The 17414-nt window shown below is 58.3% G+C and overlaps 1 protein-coding gene across 3 annotated transcripts in view; it reads right to left on the bottom strand.

Annotated features, from left to right (window-relative positions):
- Positions 1–14258, bottom strand: part of ARHGAP26 (Rho GTPase activating protein 26) — a 150888-nt gene extending 136630 nt beyond the window's left edge. For all 3 annotated transcript variants that reach the window (XM_082323734.1, XM_082323735.1, XM_082323736.1), the window contains exon 1: positions 14090–14258. In XM_082323734.1, coding sequence (XP_082179860.1) covers positions 14090–14243 — 154 coding nt within the window. In that variant the 5' untranslated portion in view covers positions 14244–14258. The remainder of the gene's footprint in view (positions 1–14089) is intronic.
- Positions 14259–17414: the final 3156 nt, after the last annotated feature.

Raw genomic sequence — 17414 nt, 5'->3', positions numbered from 1 at the left:
CACCCCCAAATCAATAATGTTTGGAGTTATCTTGGGAGCCTTGCCAGGCCAGGACATTTCTGCAAAGCTTCCCAAGATGCCTGATGAAAGGTTCTGAACATCCAAGGGAAATGAAGCAGGAGGGACCATCGGGTCTCCTGGAGAGATGGTTGGATTTCCAGGAAGATGGAGGAGGTTTCATGTCCCAGGAACACAAGGCGACCCTCGCCCACAGCAGCCCCGTTTGCAGGTGTCTGCCCACAGCAGCCCCATTCGAAGGCCAAGGGGACCAGCCCAGCTGGGGGAAAAAGGAGGGTTTGCTGACTTTGCCTGTGTATCGCTGGGCAGGTCATGCCAAAGGAGGAAGGAGCAGCTTTCAAAGAAAAAGAGAAAGCAAGAAAGAAGCCCCTACCTGTCCCGTGGGCTGGGGCCGTTGCTCACTTTGGAGGAGCAGGGGAAGGCAGCCCCTTTTCCCACAGTGAGCCCTCACAGAGAAGGCAGGAGCCTGACCTCGGCCCCTGCTCACCAGCTGCAGCCCTGGGCACTGGCTCACCGGAGCCCCGGCAGCGAGATGCAACTTTACAGAAAACTTTAAGATCAGTAAAAACAGCTTCAGGGAGATAAGAGCTGAACTCTCAGAAACATCTGGTCGCAGATGAGTGAGGCATCACAGGCTCCTGCCTGCTCCTCCCATCACCTGTGCTAGAAATGGTCCAAACATGCAACGCGTGTTCTGGTAACCCACTCAAAAAAAGCCCGTGGTGGCGGCTGGAAGTCGGGCTGCTGGCAGCCCCGCAAGCCTGCTGGCACTGCTCAGCCCGGCGTGACGTCCTGCAGCGGGGCTCGGGGCTCCGACGGCGCAGGAGGCGAGAAGCTGCTTCCTTTGACTCACGCTGCTCCGGCTGCTCTTCTATTTCCAGCAGCCGCCTCCTGGTTTGAGGAAGCCGATGGTTAATCAGAGCCCTTGCCCTTCTGCCCCCGCTCCTCTGACTTGGATCCAGCCCTGATCTTTCTCCATTTCTGCACATTTTACCCCGGTGCAGAGCCTGCTTTGCCGCAGATGCTTTGCAGCGGTGTCTCACCACCACTCTCCTTGCTTCCTGTTCAGCTTTTCTTAGCACTTGCCCATAGCTTCCTATTGCAACAAAACCCAAGCAGCAACTTTCATGACTCAGATCTTTATCTCACGGTGGCTGAGCCACTTCAGAAACCCAGTGAACTCAAACAGCTCTGCCCGTTTCCCCCTCCCCGTGCTGCTGGCGGGAGAGTAACTGGCCAAGGCAGCAGGGATGGGTTAACGAAGCGGTTAACAAAGCAGTCCTCACCGCTGCCGAGGGTCGCATCCAAAGTGACCCCCACTTCAGTACCGGGCACGTGAACCATCAAACAGCAATGGGCTCAACAACCTCTCCATCTCTCCAGGAAAGGAAGATGCGGGGAGGCTCCCATCTGTCCTGCCCTGCATGGAAACTCTGGACTATTTTCTCTACTTGCCCAAACGGGATTTTTCAGAAGTAACTGCTCCAAAGCACAGCACTCAGTTTAGTGCCCAGCATGGTTCAGCCCTGCCCCCGTTCTGCATTAACCGGGTTATTTGTGGAGAGGAAGAGGCACATAGCAAGCTGCAGCAGCTCTCAGTTCAGAGACACAGGCAGAGAGAGGACAGATGATGTCAAGTGGGGGCAAAGGAAAGTGACAGAAAATAAAATTACTTTAGAAATCCAGGAGCAGACTGCGAGTGCAACCTGCACATGCTGGGCTGGTAGAGCACCACGAGATGTCTCTACCTGCAGTCAAGACAAGGAAGGAGAACATAAAACCCATGAATGATGCCAAGGAGCCCCAGAAAGGCTTCCTGGTTCTGGAGATGCTGAGAAGACAGATGTCTGCAGCTGCAGAAAGGCACAGCCTAAAGCAGGTCCTTGCTCCCAGCAAGGAGCACTGAGGCTCAGAGAAACGCAGGCAAGCTGCCAGAAAGCAGAGCCCTCCCGGCAGCGGCTGGGAACCGTCAGGAAACCCCCGGAACAGCCTTTGAAGATAAGGGGCACCAAGCCGGGTACCAACACCCCGGCAGGCGACTTCCAGGCTGACTGTCACTGTGTTGGGAACCAGCATGTCAGATCCCCGCGGCCACCTTCCCACCCTCCAGCACTGCACGGAGCCACCCCGTGCCCACCGCCCAGGGGGGCTTCCCGGTGCTTTGCATGAACGTAGCAACATCCCAGTCCTCCCACAGCCCCCCAGAGCATCGCTGCCCATGGCTCCTGGTGGGGCACGTGCTGCATGCCCAGCACGGCCCGTTCACACCCGGGGAAGGGGCAGCAGCTTGCACTGGGGCATAAGCATGGTCCACGTGTGCGAGGAAGGTCAGCATCCTCGGGGTGCCACCCCCACTCTCCTGCGCTGGCCCTGAACACGGAGAGCATTTCGTGCACTTAGCAGTAAAACAAAACAAAACAAGATTTCTCCACTTCCCCACCCAACTACCATGTCTGGCACTTTTCCCTGTGTTTATTTTTGTTCACATCCTGGTGTTGTTTTATGGCAGCATCCCCCAGCCCATCCCAACCTGCAGCCGCGGCAGCAAGCAATGGCTGAGCGGGCAGAAAGTTTGCCGGCAGGCAGACAGGCATCAGAGCAAGGGGAGGGAGCTCAGGTGGGAGCAGACAAGGTCTCCGAATAAAATCAAATGTAAATATTCAACACTTAAACACAGAGGAGGGATGCGCCAAAACAGCAAACATGGGCGACAGCTTAAGCGCCTGGAAAACTTCAGGGATGTGGTAATGAAATGGAAAATTACTGCCCCGGCTGGCATTTCCAAAGGCAGCCGACTGCACAAGCAAAAAATGTTGTGAGGAAGCAGTAGTGAAAATCCCCATCACAGTCAGGGCCAGGGCCAGGACGAGGCATTTGGGAATGGCACTGCCACAAGGAGAGCGATGGCACACCTGCGGAGAGCGGCTCTCCTGCTGCTCCGTGCTTGCTTAGCTGTAAGCCTGAAACCCTGAAAGATATTTCCAATTTCTTTCAGGCAACAAGGATTTTGACTATTGCGTTTCCCCCCATCTGCAAGCTGCCCCACTGCCATTTCTCTGCTCCCCGGCTGGCACCAGGTGGGCCGTGCAAATACATCCAGCGTTACACCTACGAGTAAATTGGCTCTGACGGCACGATGGAAATGCCACGTTTTACTCACAGCTCCCCATTTTCCCCCCAACTCCCTCGCTGTGGAAGTGTGGGTGAGCCCGTGATAGTGTAACGTGCTTCCCTGCTAATTATAATTTCTCCTCCGAGCCTTTTCCGTTTCTCTCCTCTCCAAACCCTGGAACGACCCACAGAAAGGTGGCAGATTACTTTACCCTCGTTGCCACAATAATTCATCGACTGGAGCCTGGAATCACATTTCATTAGAATAAAATGCCCTGCCCGAGACAGCTAATCGATTTAGAGGACGCTAATCCAGAAGAAATTTGCTCCTGGCCGAGGCAGTGCCCATTAATGGAGCAGAAGGCCGGGCGGGGGTCTCGCCGGGCCGGAGGGGGGCACGTTGGCAGAGCCCCCGGCCAGACACCGCACACTGGGTGGGAGCAGATTGCCTCAGGCACCAGCCACACATTTGGATTAGCTTTTTATTAAATCTAATTAGTTAATAGCTGGCCCGGCAGGCAGCCGGCTTGATTTCTCAAGGGGCAGGCGCCAAAGCATCGAGGTCCCATGGGGAACGATGGGTCTATGGACCCTCGCACCCTGGGTGGGGAGGGGACCTGTGCCCCATGCCCACGGGCAGCACGGGCAGGACAGGAGTCCTCTCCGGCACATCCCAGCCAGCACATGCTGCCCACAGAACGGGGCAACTTGTCTGTCCCCCGCCTTGGCTTGGCAGCCCACTCCTGTGCGAGGGGCCGCGTCCCAGGGCTGCATCCCAGTGGTGGCTATCGCCAGCGGCCAGCGTGCCCACAGCCAGGGCAGGAAAGTGGGGTCAGCTCCCAGACCCTCGACAAGCAGTTTTGCAGCAGCCTGCTTCCTTCTCCTCCCAAGGAGGCTGCGGAAATCCTTTTGTCTCCAGCACTGCTCCACCTCAGCTGTAAGAACAGGAAAAATCCCACCGTGCTCGCAGGAATATCACCGGCAAGTGAGTCAATTTTTCCTGCTTCAGCAGGGAAAAAATTAAAAACTCCAGCAGAGCCTGGGGAGGCACGCAGGCTGAGAAATGGGATGCATGGCCCAGAGTGCATCGCTGCCTTTAACCTGGGCTTTCTCCCAGCCTGCGAGGCCACCGACACTGAAAAACGGCTGGGAATGCAATACCGGGAAACGCTTCCCAGCTCCCTGCAGACCACCCTCGCTCAAATGCTCCCAGGAGGTTCTTGCCCCAGAGCAGAGCCCCGCTCCCCACGGCAGCGCCCGCCTCCCCGGCTGGAAGGAGCGGAGCCCCAGGTGTCCAGGGGCTCCCACCGCTCCTCCGGGGACGGAGCAAGGGCAGGGCCTTCCCCCCAAACCGCAGAGCCACCCAACCGCTCTGCTCTGCAATGGGGTTTTTTTTGTAAAACATTGCTAAGCAACCAGCACTCAGTGAGGGCATGGTTCTGGACAGACGCTGTTTCAGCTAGAAAAAGAAAAAAAAAAACAGCAAAGGGACGCTCTACCGGACAGTATTATTAAAAAAGGCGCACGCCAGCTTATTTTACAGGTCACTCGGCCTGTGCAGAGAACCCTTTACACTTCCCTCATGGAGATACTGATGCAGGATTAGAAGCCGCTAAAAAGAAAAGGCACGTGGCTGTGCCCACATGCACATGCATGCACACCACATGCAGCACCTCGAGCGCACTGGGGTAACAGCAACTAAACGCAGGTTGCAAAAATGTCCTCGAGCCCATCGCTGCACGTGCCGTGAACCTTGCGAAGGCAGCACTGCGGGTACCGGGCCTGCTGCTCCGCCAGCCCCGCTGCAGGACGGGCAGCATGGCACAGCACGGCTACCTGCCGGGGAGCTGGGCAAACCCTGTGGAAAAAGAAAGTTCTTATTTTCTTATTTTATGAGCTATTTACAGCCTGGCTGTAGATAAACAGTCCATATCTTTTTAAAATAGATTCTCTTAGGCTACAGCCCAGAACAAGGGGAGCATTTTTGTCTTTTGGGAATAAAAAAGAGTCGCCTAGCTAGGCTGGCACGGGGCAGAAAGCACGCGTGCCGGTGGCCACCCAAGCAGGCACTGCGCCGCAGCGATGCCCCCGCCCGCCCGCGGTACCTGCTGGCTGCCCCCGGTGATGGGGTGCCACGGGGAGCACCGCACCCCAGCTGTGGGTCTAAACCGCAAGGAAGGGTGAGGAAGCAGCACCTGGGCCCTTCGCTGGCCCCTCCACCACCGCGCTGGCACAGGCAGCCCCGGCCCCCGCACGGTTGCGCCCGCCACTCCACGTGCGGGAGCCAGATGGTCCGGAGGCTGGTGTACTTCCCACAACTCCAGCTAGAAGCCGGCTTGGCATCACCACAGAGACATCCCCTTCCCTGTCTGCACTGCAGTCCCCACTCCGCAGAGCATCCTGCAGCCGCTGTCCCTCCCCAGCACGCATCCAGCATCCCAGACACACTGTGACCCCCAGGCTCCCATCAGCAGGCGGGAGCAGAGGCAGAGAAGCACAATTCCCAGTTCCTCCAAGCCACACTTAAGAACATCCTTGCTCTTAAGAGCCGGGATGATGCCCTCACGAGCATGCCTCATCAGGAGCGTGCAGCCCGCAGGTCCAGGGACACCAGGCGCTTGCACGGAGCGATGAAGAGGAGCAGGTGGAAGCGCCTTCGCGGGGCGGCGGATGGGAGCACGCCAGGAAAACAGGGAAAACAGCCTCGGCTCCGCCGGCCGTGGTGACAGCCGCTCGCGTGCCCGGGGGAGGAGGGAGGGATGATTCACACTGAGCAGCCGAGAAGCGAACAAGCTGTGCGGGTTTTGGTACGAGCTCCCCCTCACTTTGCCTCCCCTCCCTGCCCACCACGGTCACGCTACAGCTACTCATCATGCTGCATCCGAACCGGCTCCTTCAGGTCTGCTTCAAACTGACGGATCAAAAAAACCCAAGCACAGTGACAGATACCCAGCGAAGCCCATCCTCCAGCTGCCCCACTGCTGGATGGTGCGGAAGGGCTGCCCAAAACACCCCAAACTAAAACCACCACAGCGCGGGCAGGGTTTGCTTTGCCGTGCTGCTGTTGCTGCTCCTCGCACAGGGCAGGGGTTTCTGATGCCCCTTTGCTCGGGTGGAGGGATGCAAACCCTCAGAGCAACCCTGACCCATTTTGTGCATGGCCGCAGCCACTGCTCAGGCCGTGGCATTGCTCCCTGGGTTTCAGGGAGAAGCACACGATTATTTCAGGGTGCCTGCAGGGAGGGGGTGAGTGCAGAGGGGTCGGCGGTCCCCCTCTGCCAGCCAGGGAGGGGGCTGGCAGCACCACGAGGGCCAACCCTGCTTGCCCTGTCCCGGCTGCAGGCTCCTGCCCAGCTGGGATCAGCCAGGGAAGCACCACATGTGCCAACCCGCAGAAAGCATGGGGACACGCAGCAGAGCCCCGGCACCACTGCCTCCCACCCTCCCCGCAGCAACCATGGGAACGGCATTTCCTCGCACGCATTTTAAACGTCATTGTGAGTTGCCACCCCCAAAGAAAAAAAAAAAAGGAAATCAAAACAGCCCACCACCCCCAGCCTGTGTCCCAGAGCACACAGGTAACGCCATGCACACTGCATGGTGCGGGCGGGATTGCAGAAACACACACGGACGTGAGATGCAGCTGTGCTGGCACATCTGCAGCTTTGGAAAAATGTCCTCTTGACCCAAACCAGGCAAATCTGCTCCAGGAAGAATAAGCAGGACTCAGCAGGTACCCGGCTTCTGGCACTGGAGGAACACTGGGACATCCCACCCATTGCCCAGGAAAGGTCCCCTCCAGAACAGCCTCCACATCCCTCTCTCCAGGTCTGTCCACCTCCTCCTCAGATTTTTCTCCCTGGCCACAAGTCTACGCCAGCTTCGGCAGCACAGTCAGTCGCAGCCCCTGCCTCACAAAGCTGCTGTTTATTCCCCAATCCATCCCCTGCCAAGCCAAAAGGGCTGAGTTTAACCCAACACTGGACACCTGGTCAGTGCTGGTGCCACGGCTGGGCAGTGGCACGCAGAGGGGCAGCAGCTTCTCCGGACACTGTCACCACACCAGTGTATCAGGACATGCGCCCAGAGGTGCTCTGTGGCACACTCCCAATTAAAAAGATCTCCAAGCCCTGCTAACGAGCCTTCTGCCAGTATATTTTAAAAGACTTAATCACAAACGCAGAGTCTCTTGCACGCCCAAGCTCTTGTGCTCACCAGCTTCCCTCGCCGGCGCTGCCGAGAGGCCGGATCTGGCTGCAGCCCAGTGCAGCAGCTCACGGCACCAGCTCCGCAGCTGGCACGGGACTCAAGGAGCCCACCCCGCTTAGGAGCTTGGATCTCAACATCAGTCCCCCAAAACGCCAGCACTGGGGGTCACAGCTGCATGCAGGGGGACCCTGAGGCAGCCCCACGGGACCCCCAGGGAGATGGACGAACGATGCCTGGCAATGTCATCACAAACCTCCTGCACAGATCGCAACCGTGGGCAGTGCACATGGGTAAACCACTGCAACACCCCAGCGGGCAAAAGGCTGTCGCATCCCAGGTTTTCCTTCTTACAATCAGGCTGAGCCACACAGGGTAAGCATGCAGTCCTCCGGAGCCAACACTGGCTGCACAACGATCCCTCCACGACTCGTGGTGGAGACCCACCATCAGAAACAAAGAGCATCTCCTGAGCAGGAACACATTCCTGTTGCTAATTTCCACCAGAGAGGAAGAGGAGGAGCTTTCAAGTTGTGCTGAAAATAAAGCAGAGTGTTATCATTTGTATTACTCCTCGTTTGAATAAAATACCAGACAAGCTATTAAATATGTGACTGCACAAGCCACACAGGTCATGCAAAAGAGGAAAAAGTCCTTTTTGCCTTTGGCCGTGCTGGCGCAGGGGCACGACTGTCTGGTTGAGCTGTAACCACGTACTTCTCCCGTAGCACAAAGTGTTCCCCACACCAAACGTTTCCTACCACCCTGCGAAAGCAATGGGCAGGAAATACACCCTCACAGAGGAGCCACATGACATCTTTGTTGGGTGAACAAAGCAGGAAAAAATCAGAAGCAACTCATCTTAGCAACCAAACCCCAAAACCATGTGCTTTCCCCCCAGACTGGCCCTGCGGTTTGCTCGCCCAGCCAAGGCAGAGAGCCCACAGCAGCTGCACAGGGGGCTTGGCCGTGCCGTGCCACTGCTGGCCTCGGCACTGGCAGAGACCCCCCCGCCCCTCCGAGCATGGGGCGAGCTCCTCGGGCAACGGCAGCTCCCACCACCCAGGAAAGGGTCAGGGTTTCTGCCCGCACGGATGCGGTGCTGCCACCGAGCCCCAGGAAATCCTCCTTGCCGCGAGGCAGCAATTTCCCCAGCATTCGGAAGACACGAAACGGGCTGTGCAGCGAGCGCGGCATGACTCACCTTGGCAGCCCTCGCACCCCATCGCTGCTCGTAGGCGGCCAGCACCGAGCGCTTGATAGTGGCAGCCAAACACCATTTCTGATGGCACAACCAGAGCAGAACCGAACGCAAGCGGCCACAGCAACCCAATGGGGGTTTTGCTTTTATTTTGCATCCTCCGGAAAGTATACCGTTCCTTTTCCTCCAAACCCAAGTCTGCAAGCATACAGCTGTTTCCTAGCCAGGAGACCGCCTCTGACCATTAATGTTTGCACCTGCAAAAATAAGGGCCATTCTGGAAAGGCCAGACCTAAACCTCTGTATGTCAATCCCTTCTCTCCTCTGCGCACAGGCGATGGGAAGGTTTGGGCTGTTACTGCTTTCTTCAGGGACCAGAAGGGCAAAAGGATAAAAATAATTCAAGAAGGACTTCAGGTTTCTCCTCCCCAGGCTCCCCAGCGCTGGCCCACACCTGTGGCACTGGGGCTCAAGGACCCATCACCCCAGACAGCACTGGGCTATGAAGCAGCCCAAGACATGGCTCTTCCTCCAACACACCCAAGGGCTTTCACCCTGGAGAGGCGAACAAGGACATTTCAAGTGCACAGCACCGTGTTACCTATCCACCCATCAAGCTGGGCAGCTCTACCCACCCAAGCCAGGGTCTTGCTCTGGTCGGGGTACCTCTCTCAGGGGACCGAGCTTGCCGAACTGGGAGGGCGTGCAGAGCAGGCAGGGAAAGGCAGCAATGGTAGCAAAGTCGGCTGGGACAGAAGGCACCTGAAGGTATCGGCCAGAGTCTGGAACATTTCCTTATTCCCAGACTAAGCCTCGTTTGTATCAAAAGGGAATTAACTGCTCAGGTTGAACACCGTGAAAATGTTTCACTTTCGTTTCCAGGCAAGCCACGGAGTTGGCGCCAGCTCTGGGTACGGTACTGCCACACCACAGCCACGGGCACAGACATTTCATAAAGGCTCTGTTTCAGCAAGAGGCTGCTGAGATGTGAAACCAAATCCGTGTACAAGTGCATCCCAGAGCGCATGGTCTGTGGGCAGAACCCAGCACACCGACAGCACCACCACGAACCGCACAACCACCCCACTTTGCTTTTTAAGCTGCACAACAGCCACGGAGCAGGATGTGTCCCAGAAAAAAACCCACAGCCACAGCAAAAGCCCTCCTGGCATCACCCATGGTGGCAGCACAGGCCACCTCCGCGACCCCAGCGCTACGCGGGCAAACACAGTTCATCCCACCAGGCAGCTCGTTAAAATCTGAGTGCACGCACCAGGCTGCGCAGGTGGAAGCAGGGGGCAAGCCCCAGCCACTCACCGCAGCCGGCACAGGGCACGCTGGTGGAGGGCAGAGCCAGCGCGAGACCTGCAGGCCAGCGCCGCAGCATCTGCCCCAGGAAGCCATCAGGGCCCGAGGAGCTCCCCAGCACCACAGAGCTCAGGTCCACCCCAGCATCGCCCCTTACCCGCATCCCCCTTTGGTCCTGCTCCTCCTCACCACCCAGCTGCAGCTCTGCAGTGATCCAGCCGAAAAACAGCAAAGGGAAAAACAACCCAAAACCCCAAACCAGCCCAACTGTGCCCTTCAGGAGCACGGGCACCTCCACCCTTCCCACGGGAGCCCTGGGCACGATACAGCCCTGTTGGGGCATGGCACAGCCTGGCCAGGGTCTGGCCCTCGCACCCATCGCAGGGAGGGGATTTGCAGAGCCCTCGCCGGCCCCTGCCCGGCCCTGCCACACAAATTGCAGCCTGCGATGTGCGAGCGCAGCAGTGGCCGGGGCGTGGACGAGTTCAGTGGCTTCAAATTAGTGCTTGGGAGTTGGAGAAAGAAGCAAAACAAAACAACAGCAGAAACGTGGCAGGGCACCAGATTGCAGCCCCAGCGCCCAAAGGAGACAACGGCCCACGGCCCTCCACAGCCCCATCACCACAAGGACACAGCGCCTGTCAGCACGGGGAGACCTGGGGTCAGTGGGGAGCAGGAGGAGAAGGAGGAGGAGGGTGCCCCCACTCAGCCCCCCCGCAGCGGCACAGGGGGAGGCGATGGCTGCCAGCCACCTGCACCCACACATCCTCCATCGTTACATGCGCTGCTCGTTTTCCGAAGAAAGCTGCAAAGCATCTTTGCATCACCATCTGGGCGACTGGACTTGATAACCCGCTCAACCAAAGCAGAGGGGCTGGAGGCGATGCCGGCACCACGGGCAGCCACCATACCACGACCAGCTGCCGGCTGGGACGCAGCTCCCTGCCTGCCCTGTTTCGCAGGCACAGGGGACACACAAAGGGGCAAAAAGCTTCCGTAACCCTGGTACTGATGGTCACCACAGCTCCTTCGCTGCAGAACAAGTTTCACAGCATCCAAGCTTCAAGCTCATTACTTATGTCTCACTTGAGGTCTTCACATTTGCAAAACTTTCTGAATAATTTATGTATGGTGTATAAGGGAGAAAGAGGGACACATTTTGCTGAAAACCAGGTCACTCCTAGTACCAGCCAAGCAGCAAAGAGAGACAATAGAAATAGGCACAGACACTCACTGGGGTGGGGTGATTTTTTAACTGAAGGAGAAAGCACTGTGAATCAGTACCACTTCTCTCCATACCTTCACAGAGGGCAAAAGCAGGGTAGCTGCAGAACAACTCCTCCATCAAATCCAGACAGAGACTTTCTTACGTGCCTTTACACCAGCCTCACCGTCCCTGCTCACCGCTGCTGCCCCACCAGCGTTGGCAGTGCAGGGGCTGCAAAGGGCCAAGCAGGGCAGCGGGGAACAGGAGAACGTTTCTGCCGAGAGCTGCGGAGGGGTCCTCCTCCCTCCTGCATCATCTTCCTCCCCACCACGGCCCCGTCCAACCCGCCCCTCGCTGATACACAAAGAGTTACGTTCCCCTCATGCCTGTCTTAAAACAAAGAGGATGTGAAACATTCAGCAGAAAACGCAAGAGGAAGGAAAATGAGAGAGGATATTGCCAAGACTTCAAGTAACTTTGGTTGTAGGCCACCTCACTGAGCCAAGAGTCAAGACGCCCTCCGAGCCCCTCGCTCCAGAGGCAGCATGCCCCAAGCCAGGGGTTTGCTGCTCCCTGGACCTGCCCAGCCCCGTATCCGCGTGCCCTCCACGACGGCCAAGGAGCACGCATCGAGGCAATGCCGGCGGTGAGATAAGGCCGCCCTGCCCAGCCACAGGGAGACAAACCGCTTGGAGACACCAGAGAAAAATAAAAGCTGGGTAAGAGAAGCGAGCGCCTGGTCATTGCCAGGAACGGCAACCAGGTACCACCTGCGCTGGCTGCAGCTCATGGCTGTGCCGTCCCAAACACCTGTGGTAGCGAAACGCCCGGCAAGAGGCAGCACAGCAGCTCTGCACCCCTGGAGCATCTCCATCCATGCTCAGATGGACACCCAGAGGGTCTGTACTGGCCCACGCAACACAGCCAGACCTCAGACCCATCGCACACGGAGGGTAACACATGTGGAAATAGCTGGGCCAGATCCTGTCCTGCGCCAGGTCTCTGCTGGAGAAGCCAGAGGCATCACGGCTCGCCAGCAGCCGCACAGCTGGTGAAGTCGCTCTTACAGCAGGAGAAGGAGCCACACGCAGGAGGATGCACAGAGCAGCCGAGCATCACAGCCAGGGAGGGGACACCCATCCCCAGCCCCTTGGGCAGCACCCTGCCCCACGCACCCCCAAACCTTCCCCCAAAGTGCCCTGTAGACCACCTCTGCGGGGAGCGTGCCACTGTGCCTGCAGCCGCACATGTATGGGATGCGGCCGCGAGGCCAGGCAGCGCCGGTGCTTGGGCATTAATTAACACTCCAGCAAAATCGTCATTATTCATGCCCCTACTGACGGCAGCCTGGGCATCAGTGGAACACACCCCTGGCCCTGCACAGGAATTAAGGTCTAATCCAGGAATGCATTCAATAGAGACTACAAAACAATTCAGCCATAAAAACATCCTTATCTCCAGAGGCCGGTGAGCATTCTTCCTGCCCCAGCTTGGACAGCCCAGGGTGCAGGGGCCGTGCAGCATGGCCACAGCCATGGCTGGCGGGAGAGTCGTCCACCAGCAGCCACAAGCACACAGTGGTTCAGCACACCCAAAAATACCTGCCGTGCAGCGTGACCGGGGCGAGGGCACAGCCAGCCCCCTTAGCCAGCACCTGCAGAGCAACCCACTCAAAGTGCACGCTGACTAAACCCAGAGGCGAACACCCTTGGGACCCACCAGTTAATTCCCAAAATTTATTTTCAGTGAAGAATGACGCTGTAGGATTTGTTCTGTAATAAAATGAATGCTCCAGGCAGGGCCAGGCACAGGCTGCCTTCAGCTCGACAGGCAAACACACCGCAGCAGAAAACAGCTCAGACCTGCAGAACCATAAATGCAATGATAGCTGTTGGGTTTGGGGTTTTTTTAACCCAAAATGTCAAGAATTGGTACAATGGGGGTCCCTGCAATCCAGACGTTACCGGCTGCTGCACAAGGGAACTGCTCAGTGTGAGATCTGAAGGGCAGGGAGCAGGAATCAGCCCCATGGCTGCAGCTCAGCCCTCCCGGGACAGGACGGGATGGTGGGCTCAGTCGAAGCATCACCTGCCTGCGCGCCCAGAGGATGACACCGCCGCACCTCAGCTCCCAAAATCACCCCACCGCATCCCCGAGGCCAGGCTGGTGCATCACAGGCAATGCCACGGGCGGCTCCATGGCACGGGTGTCCGTGGACGTGCCCCCCTCCTGTCCCACCGCCCCACAGCACAGAACCGGAGCAGGGCAGGGTGAGCTCGGCAAGATGAAAACTCATGCTGCCGGCGTGCTTGGTACGGGAAGCCCACCAGCTGGGGAAGCGATCCGTGATTTGGGCCAAAGAAACATAAAATGAGAAAACTCCAAATGGCCTCACGGGGCGAACACCACTGGAGACGCTACTTCGGGGAGCAGCCCGGCACGCAGAGGGCTCACCCACCCACCCGTGGCAGTGGGCAGCCATGCGGAGGTGTCCCCGGCCGCGGGGACAGGAGCCAGCCCAGCCTGGGTGCGAGGGGGACCGGGACGCTGCCGGCCGCAGGCGAGGGTCTCCCCGGTCCCGGGGCTGCAGCCGGCGTCGCAGCGTCCCCCTCCTGCACAGCCCCCACCACAAACCGGGGGTTTTGAACAGAGAGGGGACAGAGGACAACCGGGGGGGCACAGCACCTACCCGTCACCCCGGCAAAGCACCCCCAAAGGACCCAACCCCTGAGGGCCATGGACCAGGCACGTCCAGAGGGACCACGGCCAGGCTCATCCTGACGGACCACGCGTGTGCGGGTGGACCAGGACCAGGCACGCCCTGACGGACCGGGCAGAGCACAGAGGGCCGGGGGCCCACGGGAGCGAGCAGGTGGTCCGTGATGGACCAGGACCAGGAGGCCACTGACCAGGATGGGCCAGGCGGGACGGCGGCCCGGCGGACCCCGGCGGGCCGGGCAGGCTGCGCTGGGCCGGTGCCGGGGGGCCGGCCGGAGGGCGCGGGGGCCCGGCTGGGCCGCCCCGGGCCCCTCACTTACTCTTGAGGGCGGCGACGAGCGACTTCCCGTCCTTGATGAGCTCCTTGATGAACTTGTTGGTCTTCTCCAGCTCGGCCTCGTGGGAGCGGAGCCGCTCCCGGAACTGGGGGCTGTCCAGGCAACACTCGCTGAACTCCAGCGCCGGCAGCCCCATGCTGCCCGCACCCGCGCACCGACCACCACAAAAAAAAAAAAAAAAAAAAAAAAAAAAAAATTAAAAAAAAAAATTACAATGTTTTTTCAAGCCGAAGCGCGCGCCCGCCTCGCCGGGGAGCTGGCGCCGCCGCGGGCGCGCCCCGGGAGCGGCCGTGCCGGGCCGTGGGGAGCGGAGCGGAGCGCAGCGGTGCCGGGCGGAGCGGAGCCCTGAGGCGCGGCGGGCGGGGGCGGAGCTGCCGCCGCTCTGGGGCCGCCGCCCGGGCAGGGCCCGCGCGCTGCCCGCCCGCCCGCGCCGCCGCCGCCGCCGCCGCCGCCGGCACACGCCCCCGCGCCGCGCCCCGCCCCCCGCGCGCGCCTCCAGCCAATGGGCGGCACCGGCGCGCCACGCTCCGCCCCTCCTCCGGCACCGCGGCCACGCCCACGCCGCCCGCTGAGCCAATCAGCTGCGGCGCCCGCGGGGGCGGGGCGGGCGGGCCCGGCGGTGCCTCAGGGGGAGCGCGCCCGGCCCGGGCCCGGCGCGGCCTGCGGGAGCGTCCGGCCCAGGCACCCGCACCTGGGGCCGCCTACCTGCCGTCGTGGTGAGCCCCGGGCCGGGCCCTGCTGCGTCCCCGCTCGCACAGGCCGCGGCCGCAGCCAACAGCGGCACCGAGAAGACCGGAGGGTTTACTCGAGGGCCTCGCCCGGCCGTGCCCCGCGTCTCACCCTGCTCCCCCTGGACCTTCGCGGCCCGGGGCTGCAGGGCTGCGTGGAAACCGCATCCCAGCCTGCAGGAAGGCCGCATCCACCACCCGGTCCGTGCCCAGCTGGTTGGGCCTCTCTGGGTTGCTGCTTTGCACGGTTTTCTTCCCATTAAACATCTGTGTCAGAGATTATCCCCCGGAGTTTAGTAGTGCGAGTTGAGAAAATAAACCCTTAATCTCTTGAAACGGCTGGCTATGAAGGGGCACCAGCATCAGGCAGGAGTCTGGCACCACGGAGGGACTGCAGGTCCCCATCTCCAGCACATCCCTACAAGCGTATTGCCTCCAGCCCAGCAAGGGAGATGGGGATCGGCAGGACAGCGCTGCACAGCCGTACACAAACCCGGCCGCTTCTCCCTGCAGCCCATTTCCTTCAGGAACATGCCAGGAATTTGGCCCGAGCACAGCAGCTGCCTTGTCACCTCCTTCCCTCGGCTGGGAGCTTCCAGGAGCAAACTGCAGCCCACAAAACAATTGCTCCTCCTCATGGTTTTGGCTCTGGCTGCCATAAGGTGGATGGCAGCAAACTGGCAATAAAATAGGAGAGATTGTCAGTGCCAGCCCCACAGATCTGAGAAAATCCATTCTTGCCATAAACGATGGCACCAAGTCCAGGGCGAGCCACCCCACAGCCTCCCCCCCGGGGAAGAGACACACACATACGAGCCAGCAATAGCCTTTCACCCCAGACTGTGACAAACAGACACATTTGTGGATAATCCCCAGATGACTGGAATTCCCCCTTTCTCCCCAGCTCAGCCATTCAGGCTGGTGAGGAGGGCGCGGGGCGGCTGCTGCTCAGCAAACACGAGCCCCTGCACAGCACAGTGAGCACGTTCCAGATCAAGCGTGGCGACGGGGCGGCATTCCTGTCAAGTCAGCCATGAAACGCGATGCAGAGCCAGTGCCAGCTTTATGCTTTTTTACAAACTGGGGAAGATGGATGGTCTTGCACAAAGCTTGGGCTTCATGTAGGGGTGACAGAATGGGATCCAGCCCAAGCCTGATGTTCAAAAGTTAATCCACCTATGTTTTCCAGCAGATGAGTCCAGGCGCAGCAACCCGATACCAGCTCAACCTTTTGTCTCTGCTTTTTTTATTCACTGGCAGGTCTAAAGCACGATTTTCTCAATCTTCACACCACAGCCTAATTCTGGGTGAGTCACTGCCTTCAAATATGGTTTGCGAGCCACATTTTTTTGCATGAGGTCTCCTAATTATAAAAAAGGATGTAATACTAATTACATGCTTATCTTGTTGGCAGGATATAAAGTTTAATGAGCTGTCATTTACACCATATGCATACAGCCCTATAAAAGCACTAGATGTTATTATTTGGATTACACTCCTTAATTCTACACTGTAGAAAGCCACGGGAGCGCATATTTTGGTTTCATCCTTCTACATAGACATTGTTCCTATTAAGAGTGTTCCAGCACTTGCAGCTAATACAGAAGAACCTGTAACTAGATTTATAGGACACTGCCTTAGAGAATCAGCATATTTGGGGCTGGAAACTGAATTTCTTTCACCACCTTTCCAGAACCACAGAAAGTAATGATGCTCATACTGTCATTTTCTGATGAGGACAGAATCAAGGCATTACAAAGCTCTGTCACACATGAAATACTGCACATGCCACAGGTCTGGAACCAAGGCCTCGGGCAGGCAGCAATTAATGCACCAGATCATGGATTCGTCTCCCCTTTTTCCGGCTTATGCTGCATTCATCAGGATACGCTCATGGTCGAGCTCCAAGTGTGGGAGCAGAGCAGGGCAGCAGGCACTGGGGAGGAACAGCCATGGACATCTTCCAGCCCAGTTTTGCTAGGATTGTGCATCCAAACTGTAAAAGAATACCACCAAAAGGAAAAATAAGCAAACAAACAAAAATCCCAGACTTCCACATCCTCCTGCCTGTAGCTAATAGCTTGCATCCCTCTGCAATCCCTGTGTATTTGCCTGCCTGCTTTGATTTATTTTTTTTAAGCAACTTGGTTGTCTCACCTCCAAGTGAGCTAAGTCAATTGGACACTGTGTAGGGGTCCAGTAATACTACCATTTAAATCAACAGAAACCTGCCCACTGATCCCTGTGGGTGCCGAGCTCGGTCTCCAGCCCGCACTCCTCCGTGCCTCTCCAAGGCTGTGCTTACACATACTTCCAGCAGATGAAAGCTGCGGCCACCACAGTCCCACACTCCCACCGGCAAGCCTGTCCTTGACCACACATTAACACATTCTCCCTTGCTCAGTCACCAACCCGCATCCCACAGCTAACTCACTCAGGGAGCAAGGTCAGCAGAAAACTAATCCAGCATGAAAAAAAAAAAAAGAACCATTTCTACCTAGTTTAGCTCACTCTGGGATCAAATAACCAGCCATGCTGGTGCAGGGGTGCGGGCCACACCAGCCACAGCCAAGCAGGAG

Source organism: Platalea leucorodia, assembly GCF_965183815.1.
Source record: "Platalea leucorodia genome assembly, chromosome: 11".
NCBI classification, from domain to species: domain Eukaryota; kingdom Metazoa; phylum Chordata; class Aves; order Pelecaniformes; family Threskiornithidae; genus Platalea; species Platalea leucorodia.
The sequence above is the reverse complement of the archived record's forward strand: the minus strand, read 5'-3'. Positions and strand labels throughout refer to the sequence as shown.